At 36.8% G+C, this 24,298-nt stretch overlaps 1 protein-coding gene across 2 annotated transcripts in view; it reads right to left on the bottom strand.

Annotated features, from left to right (window-relative positions):
- cplx2.S (complexin 2 S homeolog) overlaps positions 1 to 24,298 on the bottom strand; it is a 96,932-nt gene that overhangs the window by 13,256 nt on the left and 59,378 nt on the right. For both annotated transcript variants that reach the window (XM_041588696.1, XM_018256124.2), the window contains exon 2: positions 2,503 to 2,599. In XM_041588696.1, the coding sequence (XP_041444630.1) occupies positions 2,503 to 2,533 (31 nt within the window). In that variant the 5' untranslated portion in view covers positions 2,534 to 2,599. The remainder of the gene's footprint in view (positions 1 to 2,502; positions 2,600 to 24,298) is intronic.

Consider the following 24,298-nt stretch of genomic DNA (forward strand, 5'->3'; position numbering starts at 1 on the left):
CGAATTTAAATACTTTGAATTTGAATATCGAATTCGAACTTTTTTAATCGAATTTGGGTATCCTGCGGTCGAAGTAAAATAGTTTGATCCTTTGAATCTACAAATCGAATGATTTTATCGTACGATCGAATGATTTTACTTCGACTTTAAAAAAAGTAGAAAGGTCCCCATAGGTTAACATAGCACTTCGGCAGGTTTAATTTGGCGAAGTATTGAAGTCGAAGTTTTTTTAAAGAGACAGTACTTCGATTATCGAATGTTCGAATATTCAAACGATTTTTACTTCGAATCAAAGTCGAAGTAAATTCAAAGTCGTAGTATCCTATTCAATGGTCGAAGTATCCAAAAAATTACTTTGAATTTTGAATATTTTTACTTCGAAAATTCCCTTAAATTCACTTTGACCCTTAGTAAATCTGCCCCAAGGTGTTCTTTTGTATGTTCAATTACAGGGAGGCACAAAATGTGTACACGCAGAACACAATATGCCCAAATAAATATCATAAATTCTAAATTTGATTGGGCCCTGTGCAATATTCCATAAAATGACCCATGCACCTTTAAACTGTCATATTACATGTTATAATATAATACATTGTTGACCATCAATTTCATTTGTTCACTGTATCTTTCTTGCGCTTATATAAATGTGATTTTTGCAGTCAACTGCAATGTATTTTCAGTTAGAATTAGACTCAGAGAGTGTTACGAAGATGAAAAGAATAGCCATAGTTACATGTTGATTTCTTTAGCCGCCAGCACAAAGCTGGAACAAGTACAGCTTTCTAACAATGCCTTGATGTCGAGCTGAGACTCTCACGGTGCCAGATTCCCACTGAGCAATCTGTGCCTCTCCCTGGCATTTTTACTCCAGTTTCATAGAATGAGTGTTAGCACAAGAAAATACCTCAAAGCAAAGTTTCCATGAAAGCACTGAACTACATTCTTGGGATTATTGAATGTCTTCATGTACTGAAATGTTCTGGTTTAGTACAGCTGTAAATGTGTTTGTTTGTGTAAATACTTGAATAATACAGTATCTGTCTGAGGGTATGAATCTGTTTTGATATGACAAGTAGTGTAGATTTACGTAAAAACTTTGTATATGTGCATTGAAAAATATGACGTAATTATGGAACAAAGTTTTGGGTTGCACATGGGTAGCACATGATGAAAACATATGAGTACATCAGCTATAGAGAAAAGGGTAAGATAAGACAAGAAATGTAGTTTAGAAATACATCTGCAAAGTGGTACATGGGGTAGAGAACGGCATATGATGAAATGAAAGAGAGTGTCTGAGGACAGGGAACACAGGTAGTAGTGCTACATCTTTTCCGTAACCCAAAATAGCCACCTACGTACTTCTCATGGGAGATATTTTGTCAGTCTTCACATTTACTTTAGGGACAATCCCTTGTTGTAAGACATGCCCTGCAAGAGCTGTGAAGTACTTGTTGACCTATGGGTGGCATCTGGGATTTCTCTCTCAATGCCTTTCCATGGTGGGAAGTAAATAGTGTCACTGAGACTTAGTTACGGCTTTGGAGGCTTTGGTAAAAAGAAAAGCACCCTGAAGTAAGAGAGAACCTTAGTGGGAGAAGGCAGCCCATAAATGAGGATTAGCTAGAGTTACTGGAAATGTCTATTATCCAACAGTAAATTATAATATAGTTTAAGCACTACTGGGGCCCAAAAACAATGAAACTTAACAGGAGGGACAGGACGGGTGAATCAATCAATAGCAGCCACCCATTTCATGATGCAAATAAACCACATCCTAAATAATCAATATAGCCTATTTGAGCAGGAACATTGCAAATGTTGGCCTGTGTGTAGTCTATAGGCACTTGATTTTACAATTACTTTTATACAGGTCAATGTTTTACAAAAATACATTACCAGCATACAAAGGCATTGAGTGGACTATTGCTATGCAAATTATTAGGACAACCTCTCTTTCTTGCAAATTTGTTGAGGCCCAAGTGGGTATCAGCTCCCTCTTCTTCTACACTGAAATGAGGGTCCAAAATACTTTCTTGTTCTTTCCTAAGACTGAACACTGTGTTTGAGTTGTTCTGAGGTGGTTAAACTATGAAAGGCCTTGGGTGAAAAAGTTTTAAAACCTAGAGTATTAGTCTAAACAATTAGTGCATGATGCTTTTAAAAAGCATCTCTGCCCAGGTGCGTAGTTTGAAGTAAGACTCTGCATTTACAATAAGAAACCTATAGTTACCTTGGAGATGATACTCCAGCTGTGGGTTTTGAATACATAAATGCGATGTATAATTTATTACAACAGCTCTTTATTTCTTTCATCTTCTAGGCAGCATTAGCTTCATTTTGTGTGTTTAGAGCTCGCACAGCTAACAATGATGAAAATGTGCTGCAGGTCAATAATGTTCTGGAACAGTAATTAGCGTGAATGGTTACCAATGCAGGAAAAAAGAAAAGTCATTTCAGTTCAGGGATAAGGGAAAGGTTAATGAATGTATTTCTTACCCCCTAAGGCCTGTTTCATTACAAAATCCATTTTCACTCTTGGAGTTAGATCCTACTGGTCACAGGGAAATTCGCATCCAGTACAGTTGGAGTAAAGCTGTGGATAAAATGAGAAAAAACACATTAAAAACGGATCAAATAACTGAAAAAAAACCTGTGATATCCTAAGTACAAAGAGTGTTTTTATATAAAGTAAAAATTAAATGATTCTTATTGTCAGGTACACCATGAATATCTTCTGGGTACTTAAATACCATATACAGTGTCTCAACTAAGCTGTGTACAGGCTTTATTTAGTGCAAATGGGACACCTCAGACTTTTGCAAGCAATAAATTATATAGATGACCTTTCTTAAGTAAGGAAATACATTATCATTCATAATAAAGGAACATGGTACTTTTTTTGATTGGACAGTCATTGTTACTGTTGTAAGTCTCACAAATATGCTGTAAGGAATATGGAACTTTAAGGAATATACACTTCTTTGAGCAATTATTACAGGTTTATTGCTAAAATCTATCTACAAATAGTCACCCCTTTTAATTTTAATACCATGTAATTTTTACATTAGCTTTAACAGTATTGCCAGGGGTGTTTTTTGCCAAGAAAAGAGGTGACAACTTTGCTCTATGCCAATAGATATTTTAATATTTATGGGTGTTCTGTCCATTTGAACTACAGTATATTCCCTAGATAGCTTTGCTTCAGGCAACACTGTAAGGATTTCACTACAGGCATCGGACCTGTTATCCAGAATGCTCGGGACAAGGGGTTTTCCGGATAACGGATCTTTCCGTAATTTGGGTTTTCATGCCTTAAGTCTACTAGAAATTGATTTAAACATTAAATAAACCCAATAGGCTGGTTTTGCTTCCAATCAGGCTTAATTATAGCTCAGTTGGGATTAAGTATAAGCTACTGTTTTATTATTACAGAGAAAAAGGAAATCATTTTTAAAAATTTGGATTATTTGGATAAGATGGAGTCTATAGGAGACTTTCTGGATATCGGCTTTCGGGATAAGGGATCCTCTACCTGTACATGATTCTGCTAGAGGAGAGCTATCAACTGATGCATTTTGGAAAAAAACTTGTTTAACCATCGCAGAATCCCTTTAACAGCTGACCCTCTGTTGTTTTTTAACTGGATATGTAGTTTTCTTGGCATAAAGAAAACAATTACAGCTAATGATTCCACCCCCTGCAATTTATTAGTACAGGAGATATAACATGTGGGTAAAGCTGGTGGCAACAGATTTGCATCCACAGGTGGTACTCAAGAGTACAGAAACACCCCAGAGTGCTTCATTACTGTCTGCTACATGATGTGTAGTTTTATCTATGTTCAAACTGGCATTCTTATTGCTATTCAAAATTCACTAGGAGCAAAAAACATGTACAACTTTAATATTTGGCATCTAAAATGTGAATAACGCTGCAAAATTTTCGAGATTCCACTTTTTTTTCAAAACAAACACACATTTGAGTTTGGCGAGTTTCCAAATTTTTCAAACTAGAAAACTATAACTTTTATAAATTAGAACTTTGATAAATATGACTGTAAATATATGTATTTATATATTTTTAGGGCCACTGCTTCTTTTTAATCTCTCTCAGTTTCAATTTCATATATCTTCCAATTTAACTGTTGAGTCAGTCAATGGTATCTCTAGGTAGCATTGAGGGAAATGAAAAAAGGCTTTCAGAAATTGGAAGTTTATCCTTCAACATCTTGTAGGACACTGGCTCTTAAGGGTATATCTAGAACCCTTGCCATAACTTAAGGAGGGTTGCTGTTATTTGCTAGAAAAACAACATAGTCAGTAGGGCACATAGACTTGCAAAAGTTTATTCCAAAAAGCAGCACAGCATAGCCCAACACGTTTGGGCCAATCGTCAAGGGTACAGTTTCATAAACTCTGTTATACAACTGAACTCCTGAAGACAGTCCCAGTGGCTGAAACCTGTTGGGTTATCCTGTTCTTTTTTTGTAAATATACTTTTGCAAATATATAAGTGCCCTGCTATTTCTTGTTTTATAATAATTGGTACTTACAGGTAATGCACAAACAGGGAGAACTATCCACAACAGATTGGGGTACTACTCCTACCTACTATATATATATATAAGCTATAAGGACCTGCAGTGTTGTCCAATACATGTTTTCATGTTTGTTTAATATAGAAACACATTTATTGTGCAATGCTGCGTAATATGTTGGCATATTATAACTACATGCCAATGATAATACTAATGTAAAATGTTACCCAAAATGATTATATGTAAATATACAATATTTTATATTGATTTAAGGAAAAATAAAACTCTTTTCCGTAACTATAAATTGCAGATAATGAGGAACACTTTTCTGCCCTGGTGACAGTATCCATTTAAACATTTTATCACAGATAAAGATTTATTAACAAATTGTGACGCCCAATACAGAAGCTTAAAGGGATACTGTCATGGGAAAAAAATATTTTTTCAAAATGAATCAGTTAATAGTGCTGCTCCAGCAGAATTCTCAACTGAAATCCATTTCTCAAAAGAGCAAACAGATTTTTTTATATTCAATTTTGAAAACTGACATGGGGCTAGACATATTGTCAATTTCCCAGCTGCCCCAAGTCATGTGACTTGTGCTCTGATAAACTTCAATCACTCTTTACTGCTGTACTGCAAGTTGGAGTGATATCACCTGCTCCCTTTCCCCCCCCCCAGCAGCCAAACAAAAAAACAATGGGAAGGTAACCAGATAACAGCTCCCTAACACAAGATAACAGCTGCCTGGTAGATCTAAGAACAGCACTCAATAGTAAAAACCCATGTCTCAATTAGACACATTCAGTTACATTGAGAAGGAAAAACAGCAGCCTGCCAGAAAGAATTTCTCTCCTAAAGTGCAGGCACAAGTCACATGACCAGGGACAGCTGGGAAATTGACAAAATGTCTAGCCCCATGTCAGATTTCAAAATTGAATATAAAAAAATCTGTTTGCTCTTTTGAGAAATGGATTTCAGTGCAGAATTCTGCTGGAGTAGCACTATTAACTGATGCGTTTTGAAAAAAACATGTTTTCCGATGACAGGATCCCTTTAATTACATTCAATTGAGCACAAGGGAATGCAACGGCTTTTTTTTCCCCTCTGACTAAAACAGAAACAGGGACTATTTTTTGCCACCAGCTATTAGGTGTTATAAAAAGGAACACATGTTGCTCCAATTTACCAACCCATTATACATCAAATCAAGGAAATGCGGAGAAAACCATAAGCCAACTGTTGTATTCACGCGACTATAAAGAGATTAAATGAAACCTGCAGGAGAGAATATCCTTGTTCTTAAAGAAGTAGAAGGACCTGACGGCTCATCTCCACAAAAAGCATCAAGAGCAGCAGCTGAAATCATACACAAGCAGACATTTCACAAACAAATAGGAGATGCTATTTCAGATTGGATGTTGTTTTAGTTTAGGTGACTGCCAATAATGATCATGACCCTGGCATTATCCTTTCAAAAGTACTTTTGACCATAAAGCAAAAGAACAACCTTGCTCAATTTAATTAATATTATTGGTCAAAACACTACAATATACTGTAATATAATAAATGATTGCCCTGAGTGAAATAAATAAACTTTAATGAGCATATTTTGGCTTTTGCTTAGAATGGTACATGCAAAAGAATTGCAAATACTGTGCAAGAGAATGAAAAATTGGTAATATATTATGTAACAGTTACTGGCGTTTTAATGATTTTGCACTTAGCTGAAATTTGCATCCTTAACATAGTGGTTATCTTTAATTCTAATGGGGTGGAATAAATGCTTAGCGTGGCAAATAGTTGTACAGTGGCCAATAAAATGGCAACCTAGAACAATACAACACATACAGTACTTGAGTGCATGATATGGCAGCAATGGGATATTAAAAATATTAGCACACACAGATATCCATTCTCTTTGGGAAGAGACAACTCCATTGTTAGGAGCCATTTGTTTAAAGGAGAAGGAAAGGTTAAAACTAAGTAAGCCTTATCAGAAAGGTCCACCTAAATATACCAGTAAACCCTCAAAGTAATGTTGCTCTGAGTCCCCTGTCAAAAGAAACACAGCATTTCTTTCCTTCTATTGTGTACACATGGGCTTCTGTATCAGACTTCCTGCCTTCAGCTTAAACCTCCTTGCCCCGGGCGTGAGCATGCTCAGTTTGCTCCTCTTCCCCCCCCCGTCTCTGCTGTAATCTGAGCCTAGAGCTATAAGTGAGCAGGGGGAGACTTAGGCAGGAAGTGATGTCACAATAAGTTAATACTGCAGCTGCTATCCTAAACAAACCAAGAGCTTCTAGAGCTTTTTACTCAGGTATGGTAAAGTGTTCTACAGAATAAATATAGCATTCTAGCTAGGGATGTAGCGAACGTCGGAAAAAAAGTTCGCGAACATATTCGCGAACTTGCGCAAAAATGCGAGCGGTTCGCGAACGGTTCGCGAACCCCATAGACTTCAATGGGAAGGCGAACTTTAACATCTAGAAAAGACATTTCTGGCCAGAAAAATGATTTTAAAGTTGTTTAAAGGGTGCAACGACCTGGACAGTGGCATGCCAGAGGGGGATCAAGGGCAAAAATGTATCTGAAAAATCTGCCTGTGTGTGCTTGGAAGAGATAGTGTAGGGGGAGAGCTGTTAGTGATTTCAGGGACAGATGATAGTAAGCTTGCTGGCTAGTAATCTGCTTGATACTGCTCTGTATTGGAGGGACAGAAGTCTGCAGGGATTTGAGGGACATTTTAGCTTAGGTAGCTTTGCTGGCTAGTAATCTACTGTTCTCTTTAAACAACTGCCATACGTTGACCTTGTAGGCATTGTTTGCCCAGTTTTTTTGGACGCAGCCACTGAAGCACAGTTGCCAGAAAAAATATGCCATATAAATGCTGAAAATAGTCATTTTGGTGCTGTCAGTTGGTGCTGCTGAACTACTAGGAGCAGCAGATTAGCACACCAGTCCCACTCCCCAACACTGCTAGACTAATAGCACTGGGCTCTTATAATAGTAGTAGTAGTAGTAGTAGTAGTAGTAAAACAACAAAAAAATAAATAAAAGCAGTCCTTACAAGGACTACTGTTATTGCAGCAGTCAGCAGATGAGATCAGAAGCAGGACAGCTGCCCACTGCAGCTACATACAGAGCACTGCAGTAGAAGGTAGATTACTAGCCAGCAAAGCTACCTAAGCTTAAATGTCCCTCAAACCCCTGCAGACTTCTGTCCCTCCAATAACAGAGCAGTATCAAAACGATTACTAGCCAGCAAACTTTCAACTGTCCCTGAAATCACTAACAGGCAGCAGCTCTCTCCCTACACTATCTCTTCAGCACACACAGGCAGAGTGAAAAAACGCTGCAGGGCTTCGGTTTTTATAGGGAAGGGGAGTGGTCCAGGGGAGAGCTTCCTGATTGGCTGCCATGTACCTGCTGGTCTGGGGTGAGAGGGCAAAAAAAAGCGCCAACAATGGCGAACCCAAAATGGCGAACGTCGCGCGACGTTCGCGAACTTCCGGCGAGCGCGAACACCCGATGTTCGCGCGAACAAGTTCGCCGGCGAACAGTTCGCGACATCTCTAATTCTAGCTTGCACTATTGTGGCTAATCTATTGGCAATAAAATGACTCTGTATCTTTTCTTCTCCTTTAAAGCAACACAAAAGATGTCTGCTTGTCTCTAATAATCTAGGTCTTGTCTGTTATCTCATTTAAAAATCAAGTTTTTCAAATGACTGCAAAAAAAAAAAAGATATTGCACCAGATGCACCAATGATGCTCTATTCGTAAATTCAATTGAATTTGTTTTCTTCCTACATCTGTAGCCCTTTTGCTTAGAAGATAGAAACCATCCTTTAATTTTGGCACTTTTACTAGAAAAGCAGGATAGGGATTGTGTATGAGCTTTGCAAGCCCAAGATCGTAATTAAATTACTATGTTGTTACTGAGGCCCAGACCGGGCTGTTTAATGTCTTGTTAGCTCAGTAGCTTCCAGGCAGCAGCATCAAGAAGCAGCTACTACTTACTACTGTTTAAATGATGACTGAAGGCTAATTTGTCAGTGATTTGCAATCTTCTCTGTCATGTAATTAACAATATGACTGAATCCTGCTTTGAAGTGAAATTCAGTATAATCTGCCAGGGGTAGAATTTGCTATGCCTCTACTGCACAAGCAAGGCGAATCTTATCAAAGCTAAAACCAGGTCCCTTAATATAAAGGGTGAGGGTTTTTGTTGTCACTGCATAATCACTGCTACAGTGTATACCAAATGGGAACCATTGAACCCTGTGGGGAAATAGACAAGGGTGACTCTGAAATATTCCGTCACACAGAATTTATAATCTGATTTTTTTTCTAATTAAATTGAAAATGGAAACAGGGTGGATATATAGATTAATATAAACATGTAACTGAGAAAGAAGAAAGCTTTCCCATTCATTATTTCTCCATAAACCTAAGCACCCAGCTCCTATGTCTTCTAAATGAAAACAACGAAACCCAAAACATTTTAAGAATTTCCATGAGATTTGGTTGCAGTGGTGCTGCAATTATTTTTGTTTGCATGCGAGGAGGAAGTGACCTCACTTCCTTGATTTACTGTAAAGATGACTTCCTGAAATGAACTGTGACCTTAAAGGGGATCTATTGCGAAAATGAAAAATTAATGTAAGCTTCACCTTGCTGAAATACAATGAATTTATAATTCTGTATCATTTATGAAATAATCAAGTCACGCTTTACCTTCTGAGAAACCTAAGTCACTCTTCATTCTGTCTTTGTGCAGTAGGTGGAGTCAGTTTTTGATTGACAGTTAGGTCTAATACATCATTTGGGAGGGGGTTGCACCCAAAGCTAGGTGCTAACTCTTTAAAAATAACCGGCTCGGATGGAAATCCTATTTCTCTGTGTGAAGGAGTGTTTGCTAGAGTCTGTTACCTTTTGTTTGTGCTGGAGTTGGTTATTTGAGTAATTCTGCTAAGAAAGGGAGCCCCCCTAAAAGACGTATTAGACCTACCTTTTAATCAAAATCTGACCCAGACCTCAGCATGAAGAGAACAAGACTAGTGATGGGCGAATTTGGGGCGTTTCACCAAAAAATTCACGAAACTTCGGAAAATTCGCAAAATGGCGCCGGTGTCTAGTTTTTGATGCCGGCGTCCGTTTTTGACGCCGGTGTCCGTTTTTGTTACTCCAGCGCAAATTCGCTGGTGAATTTTTGCGCCGGTTTTGCAAATGTATTTGCCGGCGGCGAATCTCGGGAATTCGCCACGAATTTGCACCTGGCAAATAAATTCCTCCATCACTAAACAAGACAATGTTTTTTTTAATTGATTTATTTAGAAAGTGTCTTATTTCAGCGAGATGAAACTTATATTAAATTTACATTTATAAAAGCCAAACACATGGCAAATTAACTCCTCCGAGAAAACACAAAAAAGGTCGGTATCTTTGCCTCTGGCACAGAGAATAAACACACACTTTTTAAACAGAAAAATCATAGAGAAATGTGTATACAAACTTAATTAATGAAGGATAAATGTTTTGAAGGAAAAAAACTATTACCAAGTAGTGATGGGCAAATTCGCTGCAAATTCGCACCTGGCGAATTAATTCACCCATCACTATTAGCAAGGTATTCAAGTTCTAAATTACTGTTTTTGAAATGCTCTTATGATGTCATAGGGTACTCCAATGGTACTTAACCTAAGGGTCAGGACCAAAAAATGGGTCTACCGTGCTGTTTGGTATGGGTCCCGATCCCCCTAAATTATTGTTTATCAGCAATTGCATATAGTGATAAAAACAAGATGAATTTGTGATCCTAAATAGTGATGGGCTAATTTCTCCCATTTTGCTTCTCCAAAAAATTGGCAAAATTTGTGAAATAGCGAAATATTAGCGAAACTCGTAAATTGACACTCTCGTCAATTTTGCCGCCAGCGTTAAAGTCAATGGGTGTCTGAATAGTGTTGACGTGCAGCGGACTTTTCGGACATGTGTCCTAATTTTTTGCACCGAGGTGGAAGTTTCACAAGTTGATTTGCCAGCGGCAAAACGCAGAAATTTGCCGCAAATTCGCTCATCACTAATTTTTTGGGTGGCGAAGATGATACTGTAACATAGATAAAAGTTTAAGAATGGAATAAACAGTTGATAGATATTTTCAGATTAACACTTAGGGGCAGGTTTATTATGTGGTATAAAAAATGGTAATAAAATTAATCTCACATTGCCAGGCTATGCCATGTCAAACACTGCCTCATTTATTTATGTGCATTTTCTAAAAGTGACTTCCTACAGAACTTACTTTACTTTAACGACATTAGATATGGCAGTCGCACAACGTTAATAAAAATGAATAAAACAAACCTTGATAAATTTGTCATTTATTTTACTAAGCTTTTATCGTGAATCTAATTGTATACGTCATAATAAATAGGCCCCTTCACTGTGGCTTTTCAGGTTTTACTCTTCATATAATTCTGCAGCAAGCAGAAAACACATTTTGTAATTCACCAGTCAGCTGTCTCTCTTATTAGTGCTATGTTAGTTATGTTGCTAACATGGTGAGATTGCTGTGCTAAACACTATGTATTATACATTGTCCATAGGGTGTGTGTGTATGGGGGGTGGAATTTACAATAGATTGGCAGGCATTTAAAGCTATGTGCCTCAGGTTTTAAAATTACAAATCCCTCTCTGTTTCAATATGCCTGATCCAAGCATTTCCACTGGTTGGACTCCCTACTCTTTTAACTTCTGTTTGCAATGACCTGTCAATATTGAATGTCATCTTATCCTCCCATCCATCTCTTACTATCCCAGAACTCCATATCGATAAACGTGAGTGGTGGGTATATGCATCTAAACTGCAGAGAAGGTACTGCAGCATTGTTATAGGTTATAGTTTGAAGTGCTTACTCCTCAGCTAAGTATTAATACATTTTAATGTAGTTCAGCACATCTGAAAGATCACAGCAAACCATTCAGCAAGTCATTCCATTCATTGCCCCGAGTGAAAGTTTTGCTATATTTTAATCTTAAAAGGCACCATGTAAGATTTTAATTCTTTTGGAATGACATCTAACATTTCACAGACTTCAAAACAATCCCAATTAGCATAATTGCTTCATGTTATGGGAATTATGTGACTCTGACTGCTAGTTAATGTAAATTAGTTTTTGGGATGGAAAGCCATCTGAAATTCTAGCAGATGAATCCTAGGGAGAGATTAGCTCCTCATCAGTAACAGAATGGATTAAGCCCTGCAGTGTGGGTATTTGTCACAGATCGGGCCAGGAGAAAGGTATCTAATAAAGATGTGCTTCTCAGCCATTTGGAATTGCTCGTGTTTTCACCTGTCATGGCTAGATATGGTTCAACTTCATTTTGGCTATACCAGATGGAAAAATAATACCAGATCATATTATATTAGATGATATTTGGTATAATGACCAAAGTTGATTTCATGCCACAGTTTTTACAACAGAAGTCTATTAAAGACTTGTTGTAAGTTTTTATATCAACAACTGGCAAATGTGTAGTCACTGATAAACTTGTGCTATACAGGAATCTATACTAAATTGTTTGGATGGTCTGGTCCCACTGGTTTATCCAAAATCTGCTAAAGGGAGCCAACATCCTTTGTAATGCTTCTGGTGACCACAATTAAAGCCAATCAAAGGAGAAGGAAAGTCGTCTTGCACTAAGGGGTGCCAAATGTTAGGCACCCCAAATGACTGTATTTACTAACCTGAAACCCCGGGCCCGTGCTCCTATCAGCAGAAAATTGCACCAGTCCAGGGTTAGTCTAGCAAGCACCCCGGAGCAATCCTCTTCCGTCTTCCACTTTCTTCGTGCGGCTGCGCATGCGCAGTAGAGAGAAAAGACTATCTTTAACTAAAAAGTTGGCTATTTCGTTCTACGGCAAATGCATCTATCCCAGGAAATTTGAAGAAAGAAGAAGCCGGAAGAGGATCACTCCATGGTGCTCACTGGTATAACCCCGGGCCAGTACAGTTTTCTGCTGATAGGAGTAAGTAAATACAATCACTTGGGGGTGCCTAACATTTGGCACCCCCAAGTGCAAGATGACTTTCCTTCTCCTTTAAGCTAGACCTGAAACATGCAACAATTATGAGAAAATGGGAACCTTCATTTGCAACCCACAAAAAGGGGCTGTTTGAATGCACTTTTAATATGATGATGTAGAGAGTGATATTCTGAGACAATTTGCTATTGGTTTTACTTTTTTATTATTTGTGTCTTTTGAGTTACTTAGCTCTTTCATCATCAGCTCTTCAGTTTGCAATTTCAGCAATCGGGTTGCTAGGGTCCAAATTACCCTAGCAACCATGCACTGATTTGGACAAGAGATTGTAATATGAATAGGAGAGCGTCTGAATAGGAAGATGAGTAATAAAAAGTAGCAATAACAATAAAAGTGTAGCCTTACAGGGCATTTGTTTTTTAGATGGGGTTAGCAAACCCCATTTGAGAGCTGGAATAAGTCAGAAGGAAGAAGAAGGTAAATTATTCCAAAACTTTAGAAAACAAAATATAAAGGCCAATTAAAAAGTTGAATTAGCTATTCTATTGCACAAATAGACATTGAAAGGTGAACTACCCCTTTAACATTGCACCTCCCTGTTTGTTCCCAGTTGAAGATTCAACCTGAGCAACAATAACTTCAAATTTCTCGGTTTCCATCCTGTACCCTTACATTTACACCTGCACAATATGCCTTCATTTTAATATTTATTTTACTGCACATTTTTATAAATTTGTAATCCTAAAAGTTTTGTTTCGCAGTTCATGTCACATTGTTTAGTTAACTCAAATGGGAAGGTGCAATGTTACTGGGTTGCTAACGAGAGCCTCTTCTTTATCATAATTAAAAAAACTCATGGGGGTTATGTAATAAATGGAGGAATGTATTATGTTTCTTTAGCACAGAAAAAAGTTCGCAAACACCTTTGGGAATGTTAGCGACCATGTTTGCGCCATTTTTGACTGATTAAAGACATCAACGGCTTCCTCACGACCGAATTGCTTTTGCGAATGTTCACCATGTATGTAATAAAATTTTGGAATCGCAAACCATTTTTTGCAACAAAATATTTAATAAAACCCCAGAGCAGGTTCGCAATGCACAATTAAGATTCACAGTGCAATAAAAGCCTAACGAAGAATATTACATTTCGACAAGTATATTTTTATTCCCAAAGTTCTGCTCTTAGCTCCTTTTTGGGGAAACGTAATAAAATTTGAAAAGAGCAAAAACAAGATATCACACAAAGTAACATCAAAGTAACACACGGGTCACTAGTATAAGAAAAGGATAATTACCCTTGATTCACTAGAACTATGTGACTTATCTAACAGCTTATGCCCTGATTTCAGTGCTAACAAATAAAGGCTTCAGACTTTGGAATGCTTGGAATATGACAAGATTACAGCATTTATCACTTACAGAAAAATTAGTGAAGTACAGATGGAGCACAGTTTGCGGTACCACTGGGAGCTTGTTAGTGTGCCATGTTATTCAACTCCTACGTGCCAAATGATGTCACAATAAATAATGGAACTAATTGTACTGCAACAAACTGTGCTCCATCTGTAACGGTATGTTAAGTCCAGAAATCAACTTATACATATAGAAGGAAAATCAGGAGTATTTTAAAGAGACATAAACATTCAACAGCAGTGTGTCTCCACATAAATATTGCTGTACTACAACTCTCACCATTCAACAGTATATTATCTGGAGTAAAAGTACGGTACTGCATAGAACTGCTCCAAGATAAAAGGGTAAACAGGTCAAAATGTTTCCTAAAAATATATTTTGGAGGCTTGAAATGCCCAAGAGGCTTTTTGACACAAGCGATCTTGATGGGAAAATCCCACAAGAGTTTAATAATTGTGTGGGGGTTTTGTACCAAAAAGGCAGCCAATCAGCAGGTAGCATTTACTGGTCACCTGTTTAAAAGCAAACATCTTATTGGTTGCTATGAGTAACTGTTTCTGGGCAAACTTAGTAGGCTAGGTAAAGGAGCCCGGTACATTACACAAATTGGCTAGGCATTGCATGTTCTATTAATAAGGCTTCCAAAATGTTGTGCAAATGAGGGTCATGTTACTGTAGGGGCATTGCCCAAATGTATGATGCACAGATTGTCCCAAGTGAAATTTAAATGCAATTTATCATCAAGCTTGTAGCTTGTGCCTAATGGTATATGGAACATCTTGCACTGGTTTAAGATGAGTGCAAATTTGCTGCTTATTTGGAAAAGCTTTGGCCGCATTAGTAAATGAAGCCCTGAGTCTGAGCAATATTAAATCAGACTCAAGGTTTAATCATATTTCTCACTTCTAGGCTTTAAGGGGTAGTATAATCAAGCATTATTATTGTTGTGTTTCACCCTTTAAATCAAAAATTTGATCCAGTTAATGGATTCTTGTGAAATTTATGAAAAACTCCACAGGGTTGAAGTGCCAGATGGTGTTGCATGTGTGTGTCAATATTTCTGTGCTACAATTGGCCCTATGCATTCAAGTCCCCCCACAGATTGAATTACATGGAAGAGTAATGTGATCTACACAGCCAGAGCATTTATTCATTCTACGCCATCTCTAGTTGTTTCGTTTTGCTGGATCTGATATTTGCTTTACTCAGTAAAATATGCTAAATATGGTGAAATTGTTTACCCATGTAAATAGTGAGTTTAGCACTTTTCCTTTTTTACTTGCACATAATCCAAAATACAGGTTGGAAAATGCTTTGTGTGTGGGTGGAATTCTTTTTTTTTTTTCCTATTTGAAAAAAAAAGAAATTTTCATTCTCATTGAATTTGTTTAGTTTATAATGATCTAATGTGAATTCAGACATCCATTATACTCTGGTAAGTCTGAAAACACAGTGGGGTCATTTATAAAGTTCACACAGTGCATATTTATTTGCAAATGATTGTAATGCACATGCTTTTTCCGTAATGCTCCGCTCGTCTTTCCGTTTTTTTTACGAATTCGCATTCTGAAAACATTTTCACAAATGGCTCACAAATGAGACTGGTGTTTGCGTAAGTGCGCCCACATGTGCGAGGTTGTTGTGCGTGAAAATAGTTGACAGTAACTTAAATTCGCAATTTGCGCAACTGTTTTGCAAATATTTTCTCCGCCACCAAAGTTGTCGTGTAATTCGAACGCCATTTGTGATTTTTGACATATTTAAAAAGCTCTTATAGACATTTGCATTGGGAAAAAAATCGCAATTCTATTTGCTATATAAATGTAACCATGTGCAGGGCAAATATATTCAATGTGTGAACCAATCTGCCCTGCGCAAAGTTTATAAATGAGCCCCAGTTTCTATAGCCTATCCACCATATGCCCAATATTTTTGTTTCAGGGTTAATTGTTTGCCTTTGGTATTCATTTGTTTCACTGTAAGCTCAGCCATAAACCTATCTATTTTTACAAGGCCAGTCACTTGCTAACTTTATTCATATCGTCTGCAGGCAGTGTCGGACTGGCCCACTGGGATACCAGGAAAACTCCCAGTGGGCCGGTGGGCCCTCATGCTGCTAAACTTTTGGCCTATTTCATGGCCATTCCCTATTTGTAGAGAGGCTAAATAGGTGGAATAATAGATTATAGTATGTAAAGAAAAGAGACTAGGAGAAAAGAGGTTAAGTGAGGAAAGGAAGAAAATAGTACTGAGGGTGGGCCCCTGGTGTCCCAGTCCAACACTGCCTGCAGGGTTAGCACATAGGATATTATTCCTCAGGGAGACCTCCTCTCTTTTATGATAGAGACCCTTATTATTAGTATATAGTGTAATATACATAATAATGCTGTGTGGATACATTTTCTCATTCTCTATCTATTCAGCATTATAACTCTAGCCCTATTTCCATTTGATGAGTCGGGTTCTGTAATCATGTGATGGTTTATGTAACCCTTTTTGCATTGTCTTCCTCTGAACTTCTGTGGCACCTCTCATAGACAAACAAAGGTCCTACCTAAAGTTCAGAACTAGTATGGCGTATAATCCATGTTCCACTGCTGATTCTGTGTTGCCTCTACCATAGTTTATTACTATGGTAAGACTTATATCGTGAAAACTATAGGCCAATGAAGAGTCCATTGCAGTATTTTCACAATGACTATTATTGCTTTGTACAGTGTTTAATTTGAGCAGAAATAAGGTACTGTTCTCTTCTAGGCATGGCAGCAATCTCTTTAACCCCATACAATTCCAAGCTGATAATTTGTTTTCAGACACCTTGATATAGGAAGAATGCATGCAACTAAATAGTCCCTCCTCTGAGCTGGAAGCTCCATATTTGTTTCTGCTTTTGACATACGCTTTAATTTTGAGAAATGTTATTGCATAATAATGTTATTATAAAACATTTAAATCTGAATAGAAATAAAGAAAAATTTAAGCACTGCAACTTTCCCCGATCTCTCACTCCCACCTGTGGGTCAAAGGTATATTAAGAAGTTTATTGTTTGTATTAGCAGCTTTTTCTAGATCAATGAAAGAGAAACTGTATAACTGGAAAGCTGGAATTTCCTTAACAGACATCAGAATAATAACAGCAACAAACTGCAATACAGGTATAGGATCCCTTATTAGGAAACCCGATATCCAGAAAGCTCCGAATTACGGAATGGCTGTCTCCCATAGACTCCATTTTATCCAAATAAGCCAAATTTTTAAAAACGATTTCCTTTTTCTCTGTAATAATAAAACCTTAGCTTGTACTTGATCCCAACTAAGATAGAATTAATCCTTATTGGAAGCAAAACCAGCCTATTGGGTTTATTTAATGTTTAAATGAATTTCTAGTAGACATAAGGCATGAAGACCCAAATTACGGAAAGATTCGTTATCCAGAAAACCCCAAGCCCGAGCATTCTGGATAACAGGTCCCATACCTGTACCTATAATTCCTAAAGGATAATTTATTGAACCCTGGACCCAAGTGCTAGAGTCCTAGATCACTTATGTCCAAGGCATAGCTACCATTGGGCACAGGTACAGAAAGTGGTGCTGTGGCTCTATTGCTCCTGGCTGTCCAGTTTGTGAATCTTTTAGACAGGCAAGCCAAGAGGCATTCAAAGGGATGCCCACCAGCTGCCCGAAACCCTCAAAAGGCTATATTCTCCTGCTTCATTCAAGTCCACAATAAAAGTATAATTATAGAAGACTCAAAAAAATTTGCAAATATACCGCAAAATTTGTGAAACGGAGGAAAATTAGTGAACCGTATTAAAGTCAATAGGAGTCAAAATAATTTTTTATGCGTGTCAATTTCGACGCCTATGACAATTTTTATACGTGCACCTAATTTGTCCAAATGCATTAAAGTCAATGGGCATCCGAATAATTTTGAGGCGCAACAATTTTTATACGCGCAATTTTTATTCTGACAAGTACCCAAATTTTTTTTTCGCCATAGTTTCTTAAATTTATTTGCTGGCGGTGAAACACAGAAATTTGCAGCGAATTCGCACCAGCGAATTTATTCACCCAGCGCTAGACACGAACAAATCAGGTGACAGGAGCGAATCAGGTGACAGGAGTTTATCGCGAGGTGACAAAGGCTGGGCACCCCTGGTTTAAGGCTTTCTTTCAAAGATGGAATATTTGTGCTTCCTTAGAACAAGAAATTGATGGGTCCCTTGCCTAAACAAGTAGGAACACTTTACTGAACATCATAAAAGGTAAAGATTTTCATAAATGTAGGATGTTGTAATATACAAACTATATTAATATTAAAGCAAATTCTGTCTCAAAACTGCATGTAGTTTATTTGCCCTATTGCACACTGATTCTATAAAGCACATAACCAACGAATCATACACTCCTTTGGTTGTTACATTTAAGTGTATTTGAAATTAATAAAGTGTCTTTGGACTCTTTTGGTCTTAGCAGTGTTCCCAGTGTGCTTTGTCCTTAGGAGGAATACACCAGACGTGTATCTTGCATCAAATCAAAAGGCTGATTTTTAGAGAATATTGCAGGCATTTAATCATTAAAGAATTCAGTTTGGGGTTAATTCAGTTAAATATGTGCAATATGATAACATTCAGATTATTGTGATATTGGCTATTTTCTCTTGAAATTTATACAGAAAAATATTTTATTTATTTTTGATTATGTATCCTCTCATTTCATACTTTTATTCACAAGCTGCCACTTGCCCCCACTTGCTATTACTTTTATTCTATATGATTTATCAGTTCTTACTGATATACAGTGTAAGGGGAGAATTATCCATTATTAACTTTTAATATATAACGAGGACCCTTAATGGCGTATGTCATAATCAGTAAGATCGGCAGGAGAGAAGTGCTGCATGTGAATACCGTGGGTGCACAATGTGTTCATTAATGCAGCGCCACTTAAGCTGCTGCAGGATCATGGCAAAGTGCGTGTCACGGTATCTTAAAAAATGTCACAGCACAGAAAAAAGTCATTCAGTGACTTACACTTGCTAGAAAAATCACTCTTTGCGTTAATTAAAGCTTATATACAGTAAATAAATAAAAATTTCACTTAAACAGAAGCATGATTCTAATAATAAATATCCTCTGCCTTGACACTTGAGAATACTAAATAAGGATAACAATTTAGAGTAGAAGAACAAGAATTAAAGGCCCACAAAACCCCTGATGGAATACTATTATTGTGCTTTGCCCTGCTTTTTACACCATGGTCTAATGACTAACAATGCATTAAAATGTTTATGTTTTGCCTTTAACCATATAAGCCTTCCAAACTCCATTAAACAAGTTATAAAATGCTTACTTAGTTTTGAATTGAAGAGTCTGAATAGTCTGTTGGTATTGCTGTGAAATGTTAACAAATATTTGACCAACATTCATAGGAGATATAGATAATGTTGCAAAACATATGGCATATCCCAGTCATATTAAAAATGGCTATGGGCTAACATAACCAACTTCTTTCATTGCACAATCTAAGTGCCTAACCAAATCCTTGGAAGGGCTTTAACTCATTGGTTATGTGCCACCGATCCATTTACATCACAACTTTTAAGTTTTCTCTTGCTTTAAATATGAGTGTTGTGTATTTGTGCCAAGTTGGCACTGTCTAGGGGGCACATTTACTATTGGTCGAATATCGAGGGTTAATTAACCCTCGATATTCGACCATCGAAGTAAAATCCTTCTACTTTGAAGTCGAAGGATTTACCGGATTAAGTTCGATCGAACGATCGAAGGAAAAATTTAAACGATTAAATCCTTTGAATCGAAGGATTTTAATCCATCGATCAAACGATTTTCCTTCGATCAGAAATTGCTAGGAAAGCTTATGGGGAAGGTCCCCATAGGCTAACATTGGTGCTCGGACGGTTTTAGGTGGCGAGGTAGGTAGTCAAAGTTTTTTTTTAAAGAGACAGTACTTCGACTATCGAATAGTCAAATGATTTTTAGTTCGAATCGTTCGATTCGAAGTCAAAGTCGTAGTCGAAGGTCGAAGTAGCCAATTCGATGGTCAAAGTAGCCAAAAAAAAATCCAAATTCTAAGTTTTTTTCATTCGAATCCTTCACTCGAGCTTAGTAAATGTGCCCCTAACTCTAGGTAGCATTGTTGCTGAATAAAATGTTGAAAAAAAAGCCCTGTACATATTCAGTTAATACACAAGGATTCTTGGTACAAGCACGATCCAATTTTCTAACATACAAATTGTTGAAAAGGGTTATAGTGTGTAGGAGTTTTTTTGTGAATCAAAATAAAACCCCTTGTATCGTTCCTCCCACACAGGTCTTTAGAAGTTACTTGTGTATTGTTTGCTCAGAACCCTACATCTGTACAAGGCCCCTATGCAACAAAAGCCTGATTCTATTGCCAAAACGAATACATGTTGCTATGTAGATGTTACATACTGTATGATTGGGTTTGTGCCAAATTACATTACACTATTTCTTTCCTAAATGAACTGCTTGTGAAAAGATCACATACCATATCTAATAAGAAGAGCATTGTTATCCTCAGCATGGTTCCATATGCAAAGCTATCTTTTCCAAGAGTAACATTCATGTGATTAGTCAATTGTTTTAGAGTACAGGTATAGGATTTGTTAACTGCAACTCTGTTATGCAGAAAACTGAGAAAATATGACAGTGTCATTTCATAGTGCCCTGTTTAAACAAACTTGACTTTATTTTGACTTATTGACTTTTTCTCTGTAATGATAAGCCACTGCATTGAAAGCTAGCTCAGCTAACATCAAGTACATCTGTGCTGATAGAAAAGCAAACCTGTTACGTTTTTTAATGTTTATTTATTTATTTTTATAGTAGTCATGACTCATGACACTTCTCTTATCCATAAACCCCAAATCCTACACGCCGGCAGTTATTTTTTTTATTCTTTCTTATGTTGATTTATTTAGACCAAAGTTAGTGCCGTGCTAGTTAGGCTTCCTGATTTTGTTCATTGTTAAAGTAGAAGTGCGTTACAGAGGCCATACTGCCTTTGAGTCAGGTAAGCAACAAACATTAGGCAACAATTGGGAAGGAGCATAGAATTGTGGGTATCCACTCTGACACAGGCTGTTATCACTATACCTTCCTCAAAAACCTGTGTGGCGGCACATTTTGTTTCCCCTGTGTACCTTCCAGCACTTGCCTTTTTCAGTGCCAATGAAACATGCAATTTGCAGAGCTTTCCTAATATCTAAACAGTTCATGTTATATAGGTGAAAATGGGGACAGACCTGGGGTGCTACAGATATTTTAGCACAACTCTGCTTTCATAGGTGTCCCAATTCAGAGGGAAATAATTCCGGTGTGAATGTGCCCTCACGAAGGACTTTCATGTATAAGATTAAATGAAAGACTTAATACTAACGGAATGCCTGTAAGAAACAAGTATTTATGGCTTGCCAAGGAATATAATTAATTTGATTTGATGGGTTTTGGTGTTTTTAATTGTGTGAAGATGAGGTTTAATGTTATTTTAATATGTCTATGAATTCCGATGTTTATGCCTATTAATTTAGATGGCACAATTGTAAGTTATTTTATATTGGACAATAACATTTTATCTCAAAAACTGGCAAGGCAGCCGTAATTGACGTTATCTTTTCTTATAATTTCAAGGGTTTCTACCTGCTGTAGTCCCTTTTGCTAAAACAGCTCCTGCCCCTCTATATAAAACTTCCCCCAGATACATCCCTCTCCCTGTATTCTGTAGCCTGTGTCCAACTAAAGTAGGCTACATGAAGCAAGGCAGCTCTAGAAGCATTGTATAAAGGCCTGCCCTATCTAATAGTCACACTTCTGGATTGTTAGGAGGTATTTGGAAACCATCCATTGCCCCTGGAGCACCCAGCAGCAAGAATGTAAAAGGTCTTGCTTAGGGGAAGCAAATGCTTCCAGTTATAAAAGTCTGTATGTGCAAAATAACAATGCAACTCCCAGTAGAGTCTCTATGAGCTGGCATGATTTAAATCATAATTAATTATCTAAGAAGTAACAATAAAATACTGTTGTGCTAGACAGAATTACAAGTGACATTGATCTAAAAACGAATGCAATGCGGAGAGAGGCCTCTGCTAGACACTGCTTACAACCTTGTGGATCTGGATGATGAGGTGAATGGGTTGGGTAGTTTAACTACTCATTCTTAATGAATGGAAATGATATAAATCAGACACAACAAGTGCAATCTACTAAACACAAATCAGATTTCTCTTGTATAAAAGGGTCAGTCTGTTCTGGGTAGGCATCTATCTGATCTATAGAAAAGATATTTGTAACCTATACTGAATCAGATTGATTGATTTTCTTGAGCAAATGGAGTCTAGTGGTTTAGAAGATTTCTTCAGGAATGAAGCAGGGTAACAGGGAGAACAGTATGAGATGTGATGCAACTAGAAGCCCCTCGGGTGACATAATAACTAAATGCCGGTAAGTGTAGAATTAGATAAGCATTTCCTACAAACGGTGTCACTCCCTAAGGCACCAGCCACTGAGATACAATCGTTTTAACGCCTTTCATACTTGGGAGTAAAACAGCAGTACTTTTCTATTTTGTCTCAAGATTGCTGTGCATATTTTCAGAGCTTCATTGGGACAGATGGACAGAATTTTTTTAAGACATAAAAACAATGACTGTATATCTGTCTATGAATTACACTGAAATTATAGGAATATGACAAGTGGGCCATATAGGTTGATATAAAGGCTGCAAAGTTATTTTTTTTATACTAACCCACCAGAGGCATTTGTTACTAGAGGTTATATTCTGTATATGGAATGCATCTATACAGTTATGAGTCTTACAGACAATATCAGGGTGAGCTAAATACAAGGCCACAGTCTCGGTTACCCTGTCCTGCCTTCATCTTTGTGGTGTCCCAGCCTTAGTAAAACGAACAGGCAGTTCGATTTGGGACAGCTCCACCCTCTATTTCTTCATTATATCTTCTACTTTACTGTATGATAGTGGCACTTTGTTTGATGCCGATCCTAACTACTTGTCATAATTTAATTTAAATTGGATCTCCTTTTTATGCAATTATCTATTTAATAATTGACTCTTATCACACTGCACTTTATATTTATTCCATCTGAATCAATTAATTTCCTTTTAAGAACATCAACATTTTAAACTTTTGGCATTTATCTATGAACTGTTGACATCCTTTACTACACCTGAGCCTAATCATGAATTTCAAATGAATTGATTGATTATTTTTTAACTTTTTTTAACCTGGCTATCTCCCATTTGATATATGCACTAAACAGCACTTTATAATTATAATTAATTTAAGAATTGGTCTGGGAATTGATTGGGTTACTGAAAATTGTTGATGAATTAAAAGACCGGCACTAATTGCACTCTATTCGAATTTTTCGAGTCTTACAGCCAATCAAGGATAATTCGGGACTAGCAAAAGATATCTAGTAGCAGAAGAAGCCAATGAGAAAAAAAACATAAATTGGGAACAATATCCCCCTTTTTCCTCCCAAACAATTCACTGCAATTTTGAGCTCAAGGGCTGAAGGCTGGGGCTTATGTTTCTTTCAAACGATTGAAAAAAGAAAGAAAGCAGCATCGTAGGTTAATCACGTTGCAAGGGTCAAATTGACCATGTCAGTACAGGTACTGAGGGGTTAATCTTTTTTCAATAGACTATAGAGAAACTATAGCATTCCAGAGTTTGGGCAGACTGTAAAAGTAAAAGATATATACAAATATATTGATAGATATATACAAATATATTGATAGATATATACAAATATATTGATAGATATATACAAATATATTGATAGATATATACAAATATATAGAAATATAGAAATATATAGAAATATAGAAATATATAGAAATATACAAATATCTAGAAATATAGAAATATATATAAATATAGAAATATATAGAAATATATAGAAATATAGAAATATATAGATAGATAGATAGATAGATAGATAGATAGATAGATGATAGATAGATAGATCAATAGATAGATAGATCAATAGATAGATGATAGATGATTGATAAATAGATGATAGATAGATAGATAGATAGATGATAGATAGATAAATAGAAAGATGATAGATAGATGATTGATAGATAGATGAGCACCCAGGCGACTTTTGGTAGAGAGTGCACTAAACTAGAACTGCTTTATATATATATATATATATATATATATATATATATATATATATATATATATATATATATATATATATATATATATATATATAT

The sequence above is a fragment of the Xenopus laevis genome, chromosome 3S, assembly GCF_017654675.1.
Source record: "Xenopus laevis strain J_2021 chromosome 3S, Xenopus_laevis_v10.1, whole genome shotgun sequence".
Taxonomy (NCBI): domain Eukaryota; kingdom Metazoa; phylum Chordata; class Amphibia; order Anura; family Pipidae; genus Xenopus; species Xenopus laevis.